Source organism: Podarcis liolepis, assembly GCF_965112155.1.
Source record: "Podarcis liolepis genome assembly, chromosome: 1".
Taxonomy (NCBI): Eukaryota; Metazoa; Chordata; class Lepidosauria; order Squamata; family Lacertidae; genus Podarcis; species Podarcis liolepis.
In genome coordinates, this window is record NC_139554.1 from 69,249,942 (window position 1) to 69,270,703 (window position 20,762).

The following is a 20,762-nucleotide window of genomic DNA, read 5'->3' on the forward strand; positions in this document are numbered from 1 at the left end:
TTTGACTTAAAATAAAAGAATCTTTCGGATTTTTTAATTTTTCCCGCGGCACACCAGGCAACATCTCGCGGCACACTAGTGTGCCACGGAACAGTGGTTGGGAAACACTGGGTTAATCCCATGCAAGCATAGGTTAATCACAGTACGATTCAGTATTTAAAACACCAAAGAGGGCTATAGATTGCTGCTAATTAGTAGCACACTGAATGAAGCCGAAAGAGGGTCTTTAAAACTGTTACCCGGGGAATGATTATTCATCGTTTAATTGACTTCAGGTTTTGGCAGCATGATTTTGGAAGACAATCCCTGTTGCCTCCAGGTAACTGAGTGTTAAGAGTGTGAACAGCTTGCAACTGTTGGAGACAAATTACAAAATGGTTTTATGAGGTGTCCGGAAAGGGCAAAGAAGTCAGCTAATGGGACATTATTCATTGTCATAAAGAACACGTTGGTTTGTATTGAATTCTGGTTAGCCATTGCTATGTGGAGCATAGATACCTGAATCACAGGAAATTAAATTTAATACTTAGTAATGGTTCCATTAAAATAAATAATGTTTAATAGACATGTAAAACAAATTAGATCTTTCAAAGGTTTAACTGCTTTAAAACAATTTCTTTAACCTCTCCCTTAGGACCATAGCTGGGTATGAGTCCAGGTGGGATATGGTTGCCCCAGTCAGCAATCTGGCTGCAGCTCTTTGAGCTGGCTGAAGTTTCTGAGCACTTTTCAAAGGCAGCCCCATCACAGTAATCCAAATGGGATGTACCGGTAATTAAGGCATGTGTCACTGAGGCCAAATCAGACAACTCAAGGGATGGGATCAACTGGTGCACTAGCTTTAACTTCAGAGAGCTAGGCATTCATGCTCAGGGCTGTGTGCAGAAGCACACCCAAACTGCAAAGTTGTGTCTTCAGAGGGAGTGTTACCCTGTGTTATCTAGCACAACACAGAGAAAAATATTAAGTGGTGGTGTTGCATATTAAGGTTTTACTCTTGCTGTACAAATATTCAGGATTCTTTGTTTGAATAAGATAGATTGTTTCAAGGCCACCTGGTACTTATTTAAATAGTTCACATCTAGATTGTGTCACCTATTTAAACAGTTTTTGTCTAGAATGTGTCATCTGCATTTAAAGTCACAAAGAACACTGATGCATCCTCTTGTTTTTTTTGCAGAAGGTATGAGCTGTATGAATAAAAATCATGGCTGTGCCCATATCTGCAAAGAAGCACCGAAAGGAGGAGTGGCCTGTGAATGCAGACCTGGATTTGAACTGGCCAGAAACCAGAGAGGCTGCATTTGTATGCAACATTCTACACTTACTTACGGTTTCTCAAGGCGAACAAGTAGAATTATGGCATTCCTGTAGCTGTTAGTTAATGTGAGGCTTCGTTTGCAACCATGACGCTATCTAAAATTCAGTTTGGTGGGACAAGGTATTAAACTGGTAGATATTCAAAATGCCACTGTACAAAAACATCATTTCAGAGGTTGTGATGAAATGGTTCTTTTAATTAATAGCAATTCCTAGAACAGTATCTACTTTACAGCCAGGCTCACCACAAGACAGCAGCCTGGTTCTGCCTGTTGGGAATTCTTAAACCCAGCCTACTCTCCCACCCTAAAGAACAACCTATAAGCAGATAAAGCTGGAAGGAAGCACAATATTTCACAGTCACCTACATACACTGCTGGTCCCCTTTCCTCTATCCTTTGTTTATGCTTGGTTCTCTCACTCCCTGAAGACTTTTTCTAGCCCACCTACTTCCTGGCTCCTAGGGAAACTGTGGGCTGTTCTCGGAGTGTTCTATGGTCTGTTACTGCAAAAATAGCAGAGCTCCTTGAGGCATTTTTAAAGAAAGAGCAGATCCAATGAAGTTCTTTCTGCAGCAGACCATGGCACCAAAATTCTCATAGTCTCTAATGTACTGCAATATTTTATCACTAACAAGAAGTTAGTGTTCAGTTTTGACTAGCTCTTGATCAGAGCTGCCTTCTGGCAATGGATTTTTGCCAAATATAAAATTAGGAGCTACCTGTGTTCAGCTTTGAATTCAGATACACTGTTTTTAAGGTGAACTTCTGATCAGATAATTAGTTGCCCATGCCGCTTAGCTGTGTTAAACTACTATTCTTGGATCAAATATTCCTAGAAATATCACCTACTGAATTAGCGTGATAGTTGTTTTTCATTGGCTCATCAATTATGAACCATTTAAATGAAATCAGTTCAAATGTAAGACTAGTATAATTAATTTAATTTAATTTAATTGATTTAAATTGCTTCATCCATTATGAACTATTTAAATAAAAACAATTTAAATGTAAGACTAGTATAGTATAATTAATTTAATTTCGTTAAATTAATTTAAATTGTTAAGTCAATTAAAAGCAGGCATGTCAATGAGCGTTTAATTTGTTTGTTGCTCGTGGTTATAATTAACTTCGGTTTGGTAATTGTGTCAAAGTACATACACAACAGATGAAAATCTTGATAAAATAGTTCATAGGCATGCCAAATGCATGGAGGGCAAAGATATAATATTCAAGATACAGTCTCCCTGAGCTGCAGATTTCCATAGGCTTTGCAAATGCTTCTGAAGCTCAGTTTTATGTCTTCTTTTTAGTGACTTGCAACCATGGGAATGGTGGTTGCCAGCATACATGTGAAGATGCTGATGATGGACCTGTTTGTGGATGTCATCCAGAATACATGCTGCATTCCAATGGAAAAACTTGCCTTGGTATGTAAGCACTTGAATTCTTTTCAGTTAGACGAAATATGTATGACATCAGCCTTTAGCCATCTCTGCGTATTTTGCTCAAAAATGGCTGGCTGGTCAAACTGTACCTTTCAAAGTGAGAAACATGCCCCACATCTGATTAGGCAACTTTGAATGGTTGGTTTTGGAAGGAAAGGAGGTCTGCTTATAATTTTTAAAAAATATGTTGATCCTCCAGACTCCAATGGAGAAAAGAACTTTGCTGGAGTTATATTTTGTCCCTTTTGTTTTCCTTTAAAATATTTCTCAGGAGCAACTGCAGAGTTTTCATTGGCTTTACTGGTGTTTTCATTGGTGTTTGCATAACATAAGAAGCTGCTTTCAACTAAGTCAGATCATTGGTCCAACTTGCTCAGTATTGCTTGCACTGACTGGCAGCAGCTCTCCAGAGTTTCAGGCAGGGGACCTTCCCAGTCCTTGCTGGTGATGCCTGGGATTGAACCTGAGACCTTCTCTGGGCAAAACAGACACTCCATCCTTGAGCTACAGACCTTTCCTTAGAAAATTACCTTACCTAAACCACTTTGTGATGAAGATGTAAATTGTGCATTGGCTAGACTGTACATGTCATTGCTCTTCTGCATTCAGTTCTGCATTAACAATGTTCTCAATGCGAGTCAAATGGAAGGAGAGAGACTCAAAAGATACTTTTAAGTATTACATGTGGAAACATTCTTTTTTTTTAAAGTGTTATTCATTTTGAACAAGGTATACTCTTCAGTTGCTATATTCCAGCTTTGCATCTCATCCCACCAAGTCATGATGATGATACCTATCCGATCACACATGTCTTTCTACATTAGGATTTCAAGTTCATCCTGGCTTCCTATAATGGTTTGTTTGGGAGAAAAACACCATGAGCACTTTTAAGCCAGCCATGCCATTTCCCATTGGGAGAAAGGGACAGGTGAAGTGAGCGTATTGAGGCTGCTTGCACTAGCACACAGTTCATTCACACATGAATTCACCTAACAATAGTTAATGACAGGCTTTATACTTGAACACGGCCATTGTGAATTGGACTCCTGTATGTTGACATAGGATTCAAGCAAACACAGCTCAAAGTTACCCATGAGTTGGAGGAAATGGTGGGGATTCTTTCCTGAACCAAAATGTAGGACCTACTGCATTTAGGGCCAATTATGATACTACTTTTCTTTCGCTTTTAAAGAGAGAGAGGAGGCTGCAACTGAGCTCTCTGAAAACAATGCAACAGCGGGAGCTGATGTAGACAAGCGGGTGAAACGGCGACTGCTCATGGGTAAGAAGTGCTCTAGTCTGATAGTTGACACTGATAACTTACCAAACCTTCCTTTGTGAAATACCATTTTCCCAGTTTTAAGTGTTGTAGCTTATATGATTATTTTCAGCATCAGGAAACACTTTTACCCATTCTACTGAATAAAGTCAATGGGAATTTTGCCTGCTTTCATGCTGGTACAGTTTAGCATGGGAAATTCTCGGCAAGACGGTTCAATATTCTGTTGAACCATATATTGTGTTCTTTCCCTTTGTCAAGTATCTCACAGATTCATGCAAATGCACTCATGCATTTGCACAGGGGGTTATACCTTTCCTACTTGCGCTAAGTTTGAAATCTGTAGTAGCATATAGAATTCAATCTTATCTTTATGAAGGAGGTTATTGGCAACTTAAGAGAGAATTTCCCCAGTCGTGTCATGTGGCTAAGCATGTAGAAATCATGTACAATGGGGAATGATCAAGCACCCTTGATTAAAATGAAATTCTCTTGAAGTAAAATAGGACTTGCCTTCAAATATTGTGCTTCAGGTAGTGTCCCAGACAAGGAGACTTTGTAAAGATGCAGAGAATACAGTCCTAAGACTGTGATTTGAATCCATTCCACTTTCCAGTCTGCTGGTCTGCCTCGGGAGGAGGAATAGCCATATTTTGGGCCATAGCTGCAGTTCTGCACAAAGGCCAGGAATTGAGTTCATTCACATTAATTTAAATTTCAAGCCTATTCATCTATTCTGCAGGATATGAGAACCCCTATCTTAATTTAAAGACCTTAAAATGTTATTTTCCTAATTAAGGCATGTACTTTCTCTTAATTTGCTCCAAAAAAACCTGTGGCCTGCTAAGGATAATATGGTTAAGCACACCCTCTTCTTTGATACATCCATTCACCTTCACTTGACGTAGAGTGCTCTTTTACATTTGAGTGCACCTTCTGTCATGGAAACATGAAGCCTGAGTCCATATCCTTTGGGTGAATGTAGTCAGTTGTCCACCCCACAGGATCTTATGCAGGCATCATGCCTTCATGTGGTTACCAACACGAGAAGTGAAGAGCAGGATGAGTTCCCTGGCCCTGCCCTCCCTGTAATATCTCCCATTGCCCGATCAGGAGTCTTAATTACAAAGTGCCTGACATGAGCATAGCAGGTTCCCTACTGCAGTCCTTTGCCCTCCAAAATGTGGAGGATGGCAGGACCAGCAACAGGGACCCAGCAGATGGAGTTGAGCCAGTGAGCATGGCTTTGCTTTCCCCCTTCTTTACATTTGGCTACAGTTGTCACATCTTCTGTTAAAATTTTTTGAAGCTATAATTTAAGTTTTCTGTAACAGAGTTGTCCATATCTTAATTTAAAATTGGCAAGTTAGAATGGAAGTAATTCAGTTGGAAAAGATCAAATACCACATGCTGCTTTTAAATTCTCTTTTAGTTTTTCCTTCTGCAAATGCCAGATTTTATTTCCTTTCCTTAGAAACATGTGCAGTAAATAATGGTGGCTGTGATCGCACTTGTAAAGACACCTCAACAGGTGTTCATTGCAGCTGTCCTCTTGGATTTACCCTTCAGTTTGATGGGAAGACATGCAAAGGTAGAGTTTAGACTTTTTTTTTTTGCAATGTTCATATAGAAATTGCTGCTTTTGCAGCATCCCAATGAAAACCTTGCCATTTGTAAATTATTAAGAAAACAAGCAAAAGTGGGTAGCTCAGCTGTAATTTGCATATGGTCCTTTAAATAGTCTCCACTTTCAAACAGTTAGAAATGGGTGTTTAGGGTGTTCATGTCTAAAATACATAGTAAACATAACCCAGAATTGGCAATTGGCTGGGGGTTCTTGGGCATTTTCTGACTTTTCTTCCATTCATGTAGAACCAATATGGGTTGCAAGAAGAATGTGTAAGAATGAACTACCCACCTTCCATCATTTAATTTACGACACTGTATTTATAAGGCAAACCAATATGTCACAAAACAACGTGCACGTTTTTTTTAGTTCCCTTTAACCTCTTGTTTCTGCATGTGTCACTGGTTCTGTGGGCACCTCCTCTTGAGGGCAGATAAATCTGCTTCCTCTGTGCTCCAGGAGTCATAAAACGATCCTGCCATACCTAATTCAGCAGAGCTGCCCAGCCGTGCCAGAGGCTGATAGACCAGAACAGTGAATCACTGAGAATTGTCACAGGCAGCCTCCTTTGTAGCTATGTATTCTGGCCTCATAGGAACCTTTAATAAATTTATTTTATTACTTTATTGTGTTCATGCACACAGTGTATGAACTACAGGTTTAATCAGTGGGAATCTGACTTAAGCCCAGCATGATAGTACTTTTAAAACTATTTTTAAACAACAACAATTTATTATTTGTACCCACACATCTGACTGGGTTGCCCCAGCCACTCTGGGCGGCTTCCAGCATATATAAAAGCATAATAAAACATTAAAGCTTCCCTATATGGGGCTGCCTTCAGATGTTTCCTAAATGTTATATAATTTAAATATTAAAATGTTATATAATTACTTGAAACTAGAATCCTTGTGGCCTAGCAGGGTATTTTTTTTTTAAAAAAAGATAGAGAATCTAATGGTTGCTGTATAAGGAGATGGGAGGAGCACTCAGAAAATGGTTGATATTTACGGTATTTACCTGTTTTAGGATCTGTCAAGAAAAGGAAATCAAGCTTTGTATCCTTTGTTTCTTTATTTACAGATATTGATGAATGTCAGGCCAGTAACGGTGGATGTGATCACTTTTGCAGAAACACCATTGGTAGTTTTGATTGCAGCTGCAAAAAAGGCTATAAATTATTAACTGATGAAAAGTCTTGTCAAGGTATGTGTAGGGGCAAGCAATAAAAAATATAAATATGTTTGGAACAGTTTGAGCATGTAGGTAGTAATGAGGTGCTAATGAATTCCAGAAATAATGTTCTGGAATTGAATTTATTTCATGACTCAGCTTCTCTCAGCCTTAGTAGGTGCATTAATCCATTTTTCTAGACAACCATTTATGAAGCCATGATTGACAATGACTTCTGCAAAGCAGAACTGATTACCAAGAACCCAAAACTCAATCCACTATTCTTTATCTTTTGGTTGTTGTTTTTTTAAGATCAGATGTAGCATGACAAATAGGAAATGTAGAATTGATGAGAGTTCAAGTGAAAGTACCATTTGAATACAGTTTTTTTTTAGTATTAAGTCTCTCATCTTTCCACCTAATCTGTTTACCAACCACATTCTTGCTGGAACGATCAGTAGTTAGCTCATTATTTAATTAAAATTGTGCTACTATTCAAATTTGTGTTTGAAGTAGGCTATTTTTTTCTAAGAAAAATAATAATATGTTAACAGTTTAAAAACCTACACAAGTGCTAGCTGAATACAGTATTTTGTGCACCTACCTATTATTAATTTTCCTACCAATTACTTATCTTTTAATCCCTGATCTCAACCTCCATCTGGGTGTTGTCTATGTACAATGTTCACCTTCTGGCCTCTATATGGCTGGGTTATTTCTAGAAAATGTAAAAGGTAAGGTAAAAAGGTAAAGGGTCCCTGGATGGTTAAGTCCAGTCGAATTGCACTATGGAGTGCAGGACTCATTTCTCTTCAGGCTGAGGGAGCTGGCATTTGTCCACAGACAGCTTTCTGGGTCTAGTGGCCAGCATGACTAAACCACTTCTGGCACAATGGGACACCATGAGGAGTGTCAGAGTGCATGGAAACACCATTTACCTTCCTGCCACAATGGTACCCATTTATCTACTCGCTCTAGTATGCTTTTTCGAACTGCTCGGTTGTCAGGAGCTGGGACAGAGCAACGGGAGCTCACCCCGTTGCACATATTTGAACTGCCGACCTTATGATTGGCAAGCCCATTAGGCTCAGTGATTTAGACCACAGCACCACCCACGTCCTGTTATTTCTAGAACAATGATTTCAGTATTAAATGTCATATAGCAGTTGTATTAAGTACCAACAAAATGGTGTATTCTGGATAAACCAAGGCATTCCACAAAAAATGTATGGATGCCGATTGCCCTATTAAAAATGGGAAGAGCCACTTCTAGGGGGTGGTTGGGATTAGAGAACTGATAGGGGAGGGGGTGCTTACCACCTTCCTTGCCCATTTTTCCAAATTTCCTCCAGAGCAGTGGCCTCCTTTTTAAATTCAAGAAAATATTTATTAAAATCTGTGTTGGAGGAAGGAGCTGTTTTAAGAGGCAATGTGGAGAGTGGAAATAGCAGGTGAGAAAAGGCACACCCTTACAGCTATTTCATTCTCACCTCCCCACACCTGCCTCCAAACTGTCTTTCCCACCTTTTAAAGGGCAATCAGAATGATGTTACATGCATCAGTGTGTAATGTTTAGTTTGGCCCTTGCAACGCAAAAAATACTACTTTTTTATTTTCCTCTGAGCAACTGCACCTTCCTTCCTTGCTGTCTCCTCCCTGCTTGGATTATTAGGAAGGTTGGTTGGCTAGGGAAAGTTTCTAAAGAACCTCAAGTTCCAACACCTCTATTTTTAGAAAATACCTGCTGGCTATCGACTTACTATATTTTGCCTGCCCAGAGATACAAAGAACCACTTTATTATTCTGCAGTCAGTGGCATTTTAATCAGTAGACCAATGTTTTATACCGTTGTTAAGTCAGTAGGAAAAAGAAGAAGGAAAGTTAAGTATTGCTTGATAAATATTGTTTCCTCTTTGCCTGGTCTCAGCTACCTTATAACAAAATGTTTTCAGTGGTCTAAAAAAGCATAAGAATTCACTTGAACAGCAGTTCTACTCTTTGGTTTGCCACATTTGATATACTAACTGCCTCATGGTGTTTTAAAATCCAGTACTTTTTCAAAAAAATCCAGTACTTTTCTTTTCATCCATCTTTCCTAGTATATAAATGTCTCCTAATCATAAAGTGAAATAATGAAGTGTCCCTTTAAAAATTGCAGACATTGATGAATGTACATTTGAAAGAACATGTGACCATATATGCATCAATCATCCAGGCACTTTTGAGTGTACTTGCAACAAAGGATACACACTCTATGGCTTCACACATTGTGGAGGTGAGTGTATATATAAAGTTCTTGCTGGCATGCTTATTGCTTGTGCTATCTTTAACATCAATTGGAAATGTGGGTTTTAAACCCAGTGCTGCAGATTTTTCAGATGTTTGCCTTTCTCCTTTTTGGTCAGTTTGAAGCAGAAAGCTACTAACTGTGTATTTATCATACTTTTGCTGAAGTAACTTTTCCTTCTCACTTTTACTGGAAAGCAACTATGTCTATTAGAACAAACAGTTGCATTCCACACTTGGGTACTAAGAGAGAGGTTTTGCAGAATGGCTGCCTGCAAAACGCCCATAGGTTTCAGCAGGTATTATGCACGGTAGCTACCTCCAAGGCTAGCCCTAATTAAAAAAGGTTTCAAAAAACAGATTATGTTTGTAATTTAGTTTTTTCTAACCAAAATACGTAGACGTAGCTTTGACAAGCTAAGAAAGTCATTTACAGTCTCGTATGGTTTTAAAATGTTCCTGTGGGGAAAGCCTGGGCCTTCAAGTCATTTTATTTTGATTCCGACATAACAGTAAACCAAACCGTGACACTTTACTCCACCTCTGGCTCTTCTGCTGTGAGTTAAATCATGGTTTGGCTTAGCATGTTGTCCAAACCTAGACTTCTGGCATGTTTTGCTCCAGACAAAGCACCCGCTCTAAACCAATAAGAAACATTGGTTGCAGCTTGTGGCTTATCTAGAGCAAGACAAATCATGAGTCTAGGTTTTGACATTTGTTATTTTGTAATATTTTAGTTCTGTATGCATTTTATTTAGTAATGTATTTTGTTGTTTACCTTGTGCTATGCATCTTGGGTTCTTATGCCCTGGGCTCTTAGAAGAAAGGGTGATTAATAAAATAATATATATGCATATTTAGGTTCCCCAGGCTTCAGAACTAAGCTCACTTATTTGGCCCAAAATTCTATTGAATTTTACAAGCTTACAATTAAGTGTGTGTGTGTGTGTGTGTGTGTGTGAGAGAGAGAGAGAGAGAGAGAGAGAGAGAGAGAGAGATAGAGAGATCTTACCACACTTTCTATATATACCATAGTCCAGCAGTAGCCAGCTTGTGCCCTCCAGATTTTGTTGGGCTCCAACTCCTAGCCAGCATATCCAGTGGTCAGGGATATGGGTGGAGCTGGAATACAGCAATACCTGGCAGGTGCCACATTGGCTACCCCCAGCATAGCGAATGTATTATTGTACCCAGCAGTAGTTTTGCATGTGCTACTCTATGCTGAGCACAGTAGGAACTGCACTAATTTTTTGGTTAAATGTCTCTCTCCCCACACCCCATTCTGCTATAGATGTCAATGAGTGTAGCATCAACAATGGTGGCTGCCAGCATACCTGCGTAAACACACCGGGGGATTATGAATGCCACTGTGATGCTGGCCACAAGTTACACTGGAACAAAAAGGACTGTGTTGGTAAGATTCAAGAGCCCCCAATGGTTTTTGCAACTTTGGTTTCCTGCACATTTGAAGCAATTTTGATAACAATGATCTATTGAGCACAGCAGTGTGGATCCGCATTATCACGGCCGAAGACAGACAATACTTTTTAAGAGCTGGAAGTGATCTGAAAGAGAGTGCACTTCTCTTATCATACATCCATGTTTCTTTTATCTCACCATTGCATCTGAACCAGGTTTCTGAAGCAGTCAAATATCTTTAGAATCTGCTTACCATGAGGTGAAAGTGTGATACTAAGAGCAGTGATCCATCTTTCAAATTGCAGCCAGTCCTCTGAAAAATCTATTGTATGTATTCAGCCTGCAGTACTATTTTGTTTCTAACTGGCCATCATGGCTGTCTGTCAAAGCTGGCTTCAAAACAAAACAAAACAGGAGATACTTTCAGGTCTTTGATGCTTTCTTTCCTGTGCTTTTAATCTGGGCTGTTTTTCCTTTTGTGGTTGCCTGCATTAAAAAAAAAAAAAATTCAGTATTTTATAGAAAAGAGGAAATGTATATATACTGTTTGTGCCTTCCTGCTTCATCAATATTGATTTTGTGCCATGCATAGCTTCACATTTGCATTTTAGAACCATATCTGTCATTAGTTTTCTTCTCCCGTGTGTATCTGTATTTTGCCCTATAGAAAGGTCCATGCCTGATGTCAGTTTACCCAAAATATCTCTGCACTGCATTAAGACTGATGGAAGCAATAGGTGTTTTTTAATCTGCCCCTCTGACATTCATCTGACCTCTGGTAAGTCATGCAGAACACAGTGATTATATTGTTGTTGTTATTTCTAAGTAAAAGAATAGAAACCCTAAAAAATTCTGGAAATATTCATTAAATCATATGCCACTATCCATATGCACATTCTGTAGTATTCATCTTCTACTACATGAATTTATACCAGATTTCCCTTGTGAAAAACACTTGACAGACAAAATATTCAAAATAAATAAATATGCGTTCTAGACTTAGTGATGCGTCACTTGTGCCTTAGTACTGTAAGCTTGAGAGTCTATTCAGAAACTGGATTGAGCTTCCAGGAATATATTTCAGTAGTATTCTAGTATGTGTTTCTGTTTTATTGTATAGCTTTATGATCTGTCTCTTAGGCCTTGAAGATTCCTACAATATAAAATGTGGCAGCCCTTCTCCACTTAAGAAAAAAAAACAAAATGCCAGTGAGTCAACTGCTCTAGGTAAATTATTTGCTATATATTTTTCCATGTTGGGCTTGAGCTGGTTTATCTTTTAAGGGTTCTGCTTAATTAAAGAAATTGTGGTCAATTAATTTACTAATCTGCCTAAATTTGCATCTGAATAAAACAGTTATGTAGAAAACACTCACTTTATTGTAACAGGTACCCTCATAGAAGAGGCATTACCTTGTGAGGGAAAAAAAGAGGAGTGTTTTTTAAGATGGCACTGCCAACCTTGGATTCTGCAAGCGGTTTTATTGGCAATTTTTTGAAAAAAACAACAATCTGCTTCCCAGTTAGTCGGGGGCACTTTTTAAAACTGATCCTAAAGTTTTTAATCAATTAACGGAATAAATGTTGCAACCCAAGTTTTGTGCTGCTGTTTTGTTAAAAAGGGCAACCAAACTAGAGTAGCCTTTTGTAGATTCTTGAAGACAGTGCATAGTTCAGTGGCAGAGGGGAAGATCCCTGCTTCTTTCGTAGGTATCTCTTATAAATCATCTCAGGTTAGCAGGGTTTGGAGAGCAGTCTTTGGCAGTGACTTGTGCTCAGGGCACACAATGCTGGTCTAGGTGGATCATTAGTGTGGCTCAGTGTAAGGCAGACTTTACGAGTCTTTAATAAACCTTTAATAAAGGTTTAATAAGCCTTTAATAAATCGTGCCTTTAATAAAATAAGAAAATAAAGCCTTTAATAAGCCTTTAATAAAACGTGTTCCTATTCAGTCCTACAGGATTGTCATTGCTACCATTTTCTGTTCTCCATGCTCCACTTGTCAGTTAGCATCCCATGGCCATTAAGCACACTCAGTCCTTCTTAAGCTGTTTCCCCACCCCAACAATAACCCATAGTTCTCCCCTAAAGTTTTTTTTGTAGTTCTGCAAACTTTGGGATTTCCCCCAAGCCTGGTGATGCATCCCTCATTTGTGTAGGCTTTGGATCCAAAAGCAACAGCATTCACACATGAAAATAAGAAGTAGAAGGGATGGTTCTGCTTTTAAATGCATTAGGGATGCTGCTATACAGTCTACCAGTTGCCAGGAATAGTATTCATATGGCATTAGTGGAGCAGATGAATTGCAAACTTTGTCTTTGTTTATTTATTAAGTTTTAAAACATCCTTCATCTGAAGATTTCAGGGCAGTTTGCAGCATAGAAATACAAAATAAAAACACAAAATACATAATAAAAACAAAGAAAAAAGAAAGAAACCCCCCAAACACTTTTAAAAGGACATAGAATGTTAATCAGGCAAAGGCCTGGTTGAAGAGGAACATTTTCCCCTGGCGCCTAACAATGTATAATGAAGGCACCTGGCAAGCTTCCCTGGCAAGAGCATTCCACAAACTTCTTATTGCTTTGCTTTCACTTTATGCGAAAGCTCTTTCTCTTGGAGAGAGAAGCAGGTGGTCACTTTTTTATTTTCAAAGTGTTGATGATGCAGTGTTTGAAAGCCACCTGAGTTACCTGCTTGGTTTTACGTCCTGGCATAGGAAAGTAACAATTTTAATGTTTCTTCCTGAAGATCTTTCTACCATCAGGACAAGTGTAACCTTTAAATTTAATGAAGGAAAATGTAACTTGAGAAAGAGTAAGATGTTTCAAGATGCCCTTCATCATATAATACCAGGTATGGATGAATATGTGCGATTAAAGCGGGTTAATTTTGTAGATCAGTAAATGCCAGAGGCCCCCAGTGGTGTGTGATGTGTAGTTGTAGTTACTTTTTGAAGGACCTTGGTAATGTTTGGTCATGATCATGCACTATAGATACATGATTAGTCAGAACAATATTATTCTGCTTCCCTGCAACCGCTCTGTCCAACGGTAGGTCCATAGGACAGGTCCAGGCCTCCTTTCACTTCTGCTGCCATGTGGTGCTTCAGACCTCCTCACCTAATAACCCATTGTTAGGTGCCAGGTGGGATATGGAGCCAACACCCATCATGGAACGGAACACATATATAGCCTAAGGTGATCTGAGTTTGAAAATAGCTTCAGCGGCAGAAGAATCCAATGGGAGGAGTTTAAGATTATTTTTCTATAGTTTGATAGTCTACAATAATTTCTGTAGCCATTCATAGGCAAGGCTGCGTGAGGGATGGTACAGTGTTAATGTCAGTAACTGGGTTGGAGCAAGGCTGCCCTGACCAATATTGGTCAGGTGAAGAAATGGACTTTTGAGTCCCAGGCAAAAGAGAACGGGGGGCCGCGGCAAGAGTGCAAAATAGACAGGAACCTTTGCAGTCAGAATGTGTGCTTGTACATCAGGTGTGTAATGGGGAAGGCTTAAAGATTAGAGAGCATTACAGTTTAAAGAACCATAGTTGGAGAACTTCAGATTTCCTATCAAGTTACGTTACAGGGCAGTTAAGGGGGAAGTCTATATGGGCAGTCTAAATGGGATGTGCCCCAAAGGCTAGTGATTATGTATGTGCATCACCAGGAAAAGTGTTGAATACATCTTGACTGACTTGATTTCTTGTTGATGCAAGGGTACACAGCTCAGCCCATGTTTGAGGTGCCACTGTTAATTTTTCCGCATTAGTTTGCTGACAAGTGACGCAGTAAATGTCTGGACTCCCAGACACGGTACCTAATCACAAGCCTAGGGCCACCTGGACACATTTCCTTTCATTCTTAACACAAATGCAATGTGTGAGCAAATGCTTAGAACTATAGCCATGCAAATCTTCCTAGTAGCAAACTGACTGAGGTTCTGGCAGTCCAAGTTTGAACTTTTAATGGTGTAGAGCTTTGTCATAGCTGGTTTAAGCGTGTAAAAGGAACAATGGAGCTAATTTTCAATAAACTTAATTTGGGCAGCATTAAGACCTCGGCACTGGTTTTAGTCTAATAAAATAGAAAATGTGTCCAAATACCAGACTGTACCATACACCATCGAGTGCAGTTGCTTGTCGTTTGTTAGCATCTGGAATGAATCATACAGCCCCATAACCATTTTCTCGGCAACATTTATCAAGCCTTAGAAAGGCCCTACAGCATAGATGGCTCTTGCTTCCTTTAATTTTCTTCACACAGAGAAACACAATTCAGTATTGGAGAAGAACTTCTACTATGTAAATCTGACGTGCAGTTCTGGCAAGAGAACTCTTGGAGACCTCAGCAGCTTGAAGGCAGCTAGAGAAATGTTTATATCTGCAGACTTTGAGCTTGAAACAAACCAAAAGGAGGTGACAGGTTGGTTGGAAAGGAACCCACAATACAATTGAAAGATTATGGGTTTGAGGGAGCTTTGTTGCAGTTTGTTCCTTGATTTCTCTCTCTTTCACTTTCACCTTCATGCAAAAAGAAAAAAGTATCTCCTGTTTTAAAGCTTTAATATTCATTTCCCCTATGGTCAGAAAGCTACTATCACTAGATGTTCACCATTTAATTGCTGTCTGTTTTGGGTATATTGAAAATTTTAACACAGAATAATGTATTGCCGTAGTTAATACAGTCTACCATTATTGCACTGACAACTCTTTTGAATCTAGTATTGTTGCACTTTAGTGCTTTCTGCTCTTGATCGCGACCACCTGTACCTTTCTAGAAACATGCAATCTGAGCTGTGCACGTAAGAGGACCGAGAAAAGGCTTCGTAAAGCAATTAGAACGTTGCGGAAGGTGATCAATAAAGAACAATTCCATATTCGCCTGTCTGGTGTGAATCATGATGTGGCCAGAAAATCTGTCAGGGTGCTGGAAACACAAGAAATCTGTGGCCTGGGTCAAAGGCATGTGGGCAACAAATGTGGTAAGCACAGATGTGATCAGATGCATTGATCTAACGCGTATGTAACGGTGACAGAAAGCTAAGAAAGACCAGAGTCTGGTGAAGCAGTGCAGTGGAATTCCACCAGAGTGGAGCGTCTCGCAAAGTGCTGAGCAGGAAACCTCACTTTGATTGGCTGCGGGTACAGCTAACCCAAGTGGAGTGGAGACAGGAAAAAGAAACCATGATTTAGCTTTACAGGCATTAGCAGGAAGATGCCACCATGAGTCTTGGGCTCACACATTTCTACCTTCCTCTTTCTTTTTCTTCCTGTGCACAGCTGAGAGGTGACCTTCAACAGTGTTTAACTTCACTTTGCATAAAACCTCATATGACCTTATGTATGGATCAGAAACTTGTCAAACTGCAAATTCTAGTCAGTTTCAGAGCAAGCCATCTTCAAACCACGAGTGCAACATGACAAGCAAGTGTTAGTGGAAAGTGAGAATAAGTTCTGCTAAAGTCCTCATTGTGGCCAATTGCGGGGGAGATGGGAGGGGAAGCGTGTGAGCACAAGACTCAGGGTGACTCTTTCCTTCTCATTTCTGTAATGCGCAGCTGTGGCATCCTATGGGCTGGCTGTATGAGGGCTAATAAACCGTGTGAATAGGTTGTATTTGTATCCTTCTGAACTCCATAAATTTAGAAAGGCAAGTGTTTCCCAGTTTTTACCCTCTCTATATTCATAAATGAATCTTCCCGTCTCGCAGTAAGTGTTAACTGTTGCAAGTGTAGGCATTTGAAGCACACGTTAGGTATTTGCACAGACTTTAAATGTTTAGTAAATCTGATGCTGTTATATTAGGTTTTATTATCTATATTATGATGTTGTTAGGATGGTGTTTTCAGTGTTTGCATTTTAATGTTTGATTTTAACTTGCATCATCAGCATTGATTTTTTTAAAATTGCATCACGGGGCACAAATGCGTCTTTCAGTCAGTCTTCGTTGTACTGTAAGCATATAAAGTGATACTTCACCAAAAGAACATTAACTTTCACTGTGGCTCAGGTTTTTTTCTCTAAAAAGAAGAAAATGTGACACAAAGAACTTTCTGTTTAGAAATTTTTTCCCCTGCTGTTTTTTTCCATGTATCTGATTCCCAACATCTTGCAACTTTCTTTCCTTTCAAATGAAAAGATCTTGAAAGAGGTGCTGGGGGAGAGGGGAATAAATTTTCCAAACCAGAGATAAATAGCTGGCTGTTCTGCCAACCTGCTGCTTAAGGAATAATAGACTCAAGACCTAACTCCTAATGCGCATAATTTACCCATATGACCACAGCTTGTGAACCAATAAAGACCAAAACAAAAAGATCCTAAAACAATACAGAGGGCTGCTTAGAAATAAGTTTCCATCGGGTTTTTGTGTTTTTCTTATAAAGTCAGGGCATGGCTCTTAGGGGAACAGTTAGTTGTGGATCACGACCTCTTTTATGAGGCTCACCTTTTTCCATCATGGAGACACTATAGAGTTTGTCCATGGCATCAAAATCTTAAAGGCTAAAAGTATTGAATAGAGTGAAAGCGCCTTTAAATGTCCTTATAACTACTATTCCTGGCTCCCTGGAGTTGCCTTTCTCCCCCTCTTTCTTTTGCATCAGAATAGCTTTCACTTTTTCAAAGAGTTGCAGTGATTAAGAATAGGATTTTAATGGTCACTGAAGACAAACAAAGACAGTGGTTATAGGAATGAATCCTGCTGAAGGCAAATGGTTCTTCAGCTCATTTGAAGGAAAACAAGCAGGTCGTGGGGAAATAAAAAGCAGGCAAAGAAAGCTTGCTGAATCCTTGATGTAGTGCCATTATTTCCAAGTCGTTGCTCTTTGTTGTGAAAACAGACTTTTTTGTACTGTGTGGCACACCTTGTGCTTTATTCTGTGGGACTAAAACTTTGCAGCTTAATTTTTAAACTAATATTTGTACAGAAGAATTTAAGGCTGCGGCGACATTTTTATTTCAGTTTTTGCTCCATACAGAGTGATCAGTTGTGCTTCAGTAGCTTTAAAAATGTGCACACTGACACACCCACCCTTTGATTTTCAGGGAACTGGACACATCATAGAGGATAACGTTTCACAAGCAAGCATTGACCTTAAATATTTCTGAAAAGACTTAGCTCATTTATAGTGTAGCCATTCTAATGAATGCTGCACAAGGGTCTCTTTTAATAGGATGGAGATGGAAAGGGTTATATTTTACAGCCATGGAAAGAACTAGGAAGGACTATCTGACTGGGAACCAGTCCTCTGATAGGATACATAACTCTGCAAAGAATGGTCAGAAATACATAGTCCTTATTTTGAGGGGCGGGAGGAGTAGGACAAGGAGATGGGCAGGGTACTAATAATATAAACAAACGAACAATTTTAGATCTCTTTCCCAAACATACCAATGAGAGATTGTTTCTGCAGCTTCTGTTCAAACTATTAAATATGCAAAGGCCCAGACAGTAGCTGTGGATAGTTAGTCAAAGAACTTTGAAATCCCACTGATTTTGGTGGGAGAGGGTCACTCTAGTTCCTTTCACTGAAGTGAAATTAAACAGGAAGTTGCCTTATACTTCAGTAGTTTAGTTAGCCAAGTATTCTATGCTATAATTATCCCAGAGAAGAGGAGTTTATCAATCAGTCCTGTTACCAGTTATTTAACTTGAAACATTTTCACTAACCTATGGTTCTGCCGTAATCATAGGGCAAAAAGACTTAAAGTCCATGTAAGCCAACCCCTCACAAAGTAGGACAATCCATTTGGGTCTCTGTAGATGGTTTTTAAAAACCTGAGAGCAGTCTTCTTGAAACAGAACAAATGATCAAGCCTTTACTTGAGGGTCAATTTTTCTATCTATAGGGGAAGCAGAAGCCTTCCCCTATATGTGACCAGACAGAAAATTTACTTCCTGACCCTAAATATGACCATGAGGCACACAGCATGAAAAAAGTCCCAAAGTAAAAAAAATGGGATTCAATTCTCTGCCTCCTGGTTATCCCCATTTCCACCCATCCCATAGAAAATGATCACCGATTCATTGTTGCTGATGGTTTTCTCTTCTCTTCTCAGCTAGCTGCAGTGTTGGAACATATTACGATGGGGAGCAAGAAAGCTGCATTCTATGTCCGAATGGAACTTACCAAGACAACGAAGGCCAAATAACTTGTGAACCTTGCCCAAACCCACAGAATCCCGGAAACCAAAAAACAGCTGGAGCTCACAGTATATCTGAATGTGGAGGTGAGGATGTTGCACATTACAGAGTCATGAACACTATTGCTTCTTCCTCCTTGGTATGATTTGAAAGCACCCATTAGTTCAGCCTTCTTTTCTCACATACCATGTTTACATTGGTCTGGACAGTGTCTGCACTGCATGTGTGTGCAGGTTTGGAGTAGATGGCGATCAATATGTATATGGATGTGGAGGTGTAGGTGTAGGTATATTTCATTACTGTACTCGCCTTCCCAGTGTTGTCTGCCCTGATGCATCTGGAGATAACATGGAATTTCTATAGAATGCAGCCTGAAGAGAGGTAAAGTTGCCAGCTTCCAGTACATCCTTGCCATGTGCTTCTTTGATCAGTTTAGTATCAGATTCTTGCACCAGTTTGGGGAAAAGTGGAAATAAAGGAAAACTAAGAAACAGTCTTAGGTGGAAGGAAGATGACCCATGCTGGCTATAGCACATCAGTTTCCATTAATCTAAATTTGTCAAATATTTTATGATACTTCAGACACTATAATCTGTGCAACATTCTGTATCTGGAAAATGTAGTTTACTAAGAGGAAGAAGACCTTTCACTTTTTCTCTCGTTTTTGCCAGACATGTAGAACTGTGGGCAATGATAAAATATTCTCCTGTACAGTTTATACATTTATGTCAACATTGTTTTAAAGTGTAGCTAAACAAGGATGCTATAGCAGCAGATTTCCTGCATTGGCAGAGATTTGGGCTAGATGACCTCCCACATCTATGATTCTTTATCATACCTTAACACTTATGCGTCAGTTTGATTTTAAAGAATGTAGAGAAATATAAAATATAATAGAGGAAAGGGGATCCTGTAAGACCTCTCAGCTCTCCTAAGATAATTACAGTGGTGCCTTGCAAGACGAAATTAATTCGTTCCGCGAGTTTTGTCGTCTTGCGATTTTTTTCGTCTTGCGAAGCACGGTGTCGGGAAAGTTTTGGAAAAGCTTCAAAAATCGCCAAAGTCTTTAAAAACCTCAAAAAAGGCTACCACACCGCGTTCTATGAGTTGCTCCTCGAAGTCAAGTCGCAACTGTATTAACAGTGTTAAGAAAAAGGAAACAAACTTGCAAGACGTTTCCGTCTTGCGAAGCAAGCCCATAGGGAAAATCGTCTTGCGAAGCAGCTCTAAAAACAATAAACCCTTTCGTCTAGCGAGTTTTTTGTCTTGCGAGGCATTCGTCTTGCGAGGTACCACTGTACTGATTTTCTTACATTATTTGTACAATGGCAAGATTTGCATTACCAAATTCCCCTGAAGTTCTGCTTTTAGGAAATATCCAGGGAGCAGTCAGGAAGAAAATAGATATTCAGAATTTAATTGTGGCTGCCAGTATGTATGCATGCCCAGACTCTGGAAAAGATCAAAACTGTGTCTGATGTCCAAAGTTGGTTAATAAGAATCTGGAATGTTGCACTTAGGGGAAATGAGCAAGCTCTATTATATTAAGGGAGCTCAGAATTCCTTTGTATAAATAAAACTGCATCCTTTTATATAGAAGGATCACAGACATGAATTTGGTTTTGAGAAGGCGCTTCCTTCTGTTGGGAAAAATGTTTAGCATAAATATTTGAAGAGCTACAGTAGTGATAAATTCTGTATTTTTATTTTTATATTTTTCTTGTGCTTATATATGCTTAATATATTATGAATAAAAAGGTCATTCACCAATTATTATTAATAAGAAAAAGGAAGGCTAGTTTAAAATGTTTCTCTGTGGCATTCTAAATTTCTGTGATCCTGGGAGCTTATGGCAAGGAGATGCGGTCAGTCATGAAGTTCTCTACTCTAAAGTACAGTGGTACCTCAGGTTACATACGCTTCAGGTTACAGACTATGCTAACCCAGAAATATTACCTTGGGTTAAGACCTTTGCTTCAGGATGAGAACAGAAATCGTGCTCCGGTGGCACAGCAGCAGCAGTGGGAGGCCCCATTAGCTAAAGTGGTGCTTCAGGTTAAGA

The 20,762-nt window shown here is 39.3% G+C and overlaps 1 protein-coding gene across 5 annotated transcripts in view; it reads left to right on the forward strand.

The window, feature by feature from the left end:
• The window catches only part of SCUBE2 (signal peptide, CUB domain and EGF like domain containing 2), a 48,257-nt gene that overhangs the window by 16,618 nt on the left and 10,877 nt on the right, over positions 1–20,762 (forward strand). For 2 of the 5 annotated variants that reach the window (XM_083477016.1, XM_083477018.1), the window contains exons 5-17: positions 1,181–1,306; positions 2,633–2,749; positions 3,960–4,049; positions 5,521–5,637; positions 6,757–6,879; positions 9,005–9,121; positions 10,424–10,546; positions 11,219–11,329; positions 11,692–11,778; positions 13,305–13,409; positions 14,822–14,980; positions 15,336–15,539; positions 18,616–18,786. In XM_083477016.1, coding sequence (XP_083333142.1) covers positions 1,181–1,306; positions 2,633–2,749; positions 3,960–4,049; positions 5,521–5,637; positions 6,757–6,879; positions 9,005–9,121; positions 10,424–10,546; positions 11,219–11,329; positions 11,692–11,778; positions 13,305–13,409; positions 14,822–14,980; positions 15,336–15,539; positions 18,616–18,786 — 1,650 coding nt within the window. The remainder of the gene's footprint in view (positions 1–1,180; positions 1,307–2,632; positions 2,750–3,959; positions 4,050–5,520; positions 5,638–6,756; positions 6,880–9,004; positions 9,122–10,423; positions 10,547–11,218; positions 11,330–11,691; positions 11,779–13,304; positions 13,410–14,821; positions 14,981–15,335; positions 15,540–18,615; positions 18,787–20,762) is intronic. The other 3 variants (XM_083477017.1, XM_083477019.1, XM_083477020.1) reach the window with 3 other exon arrangements.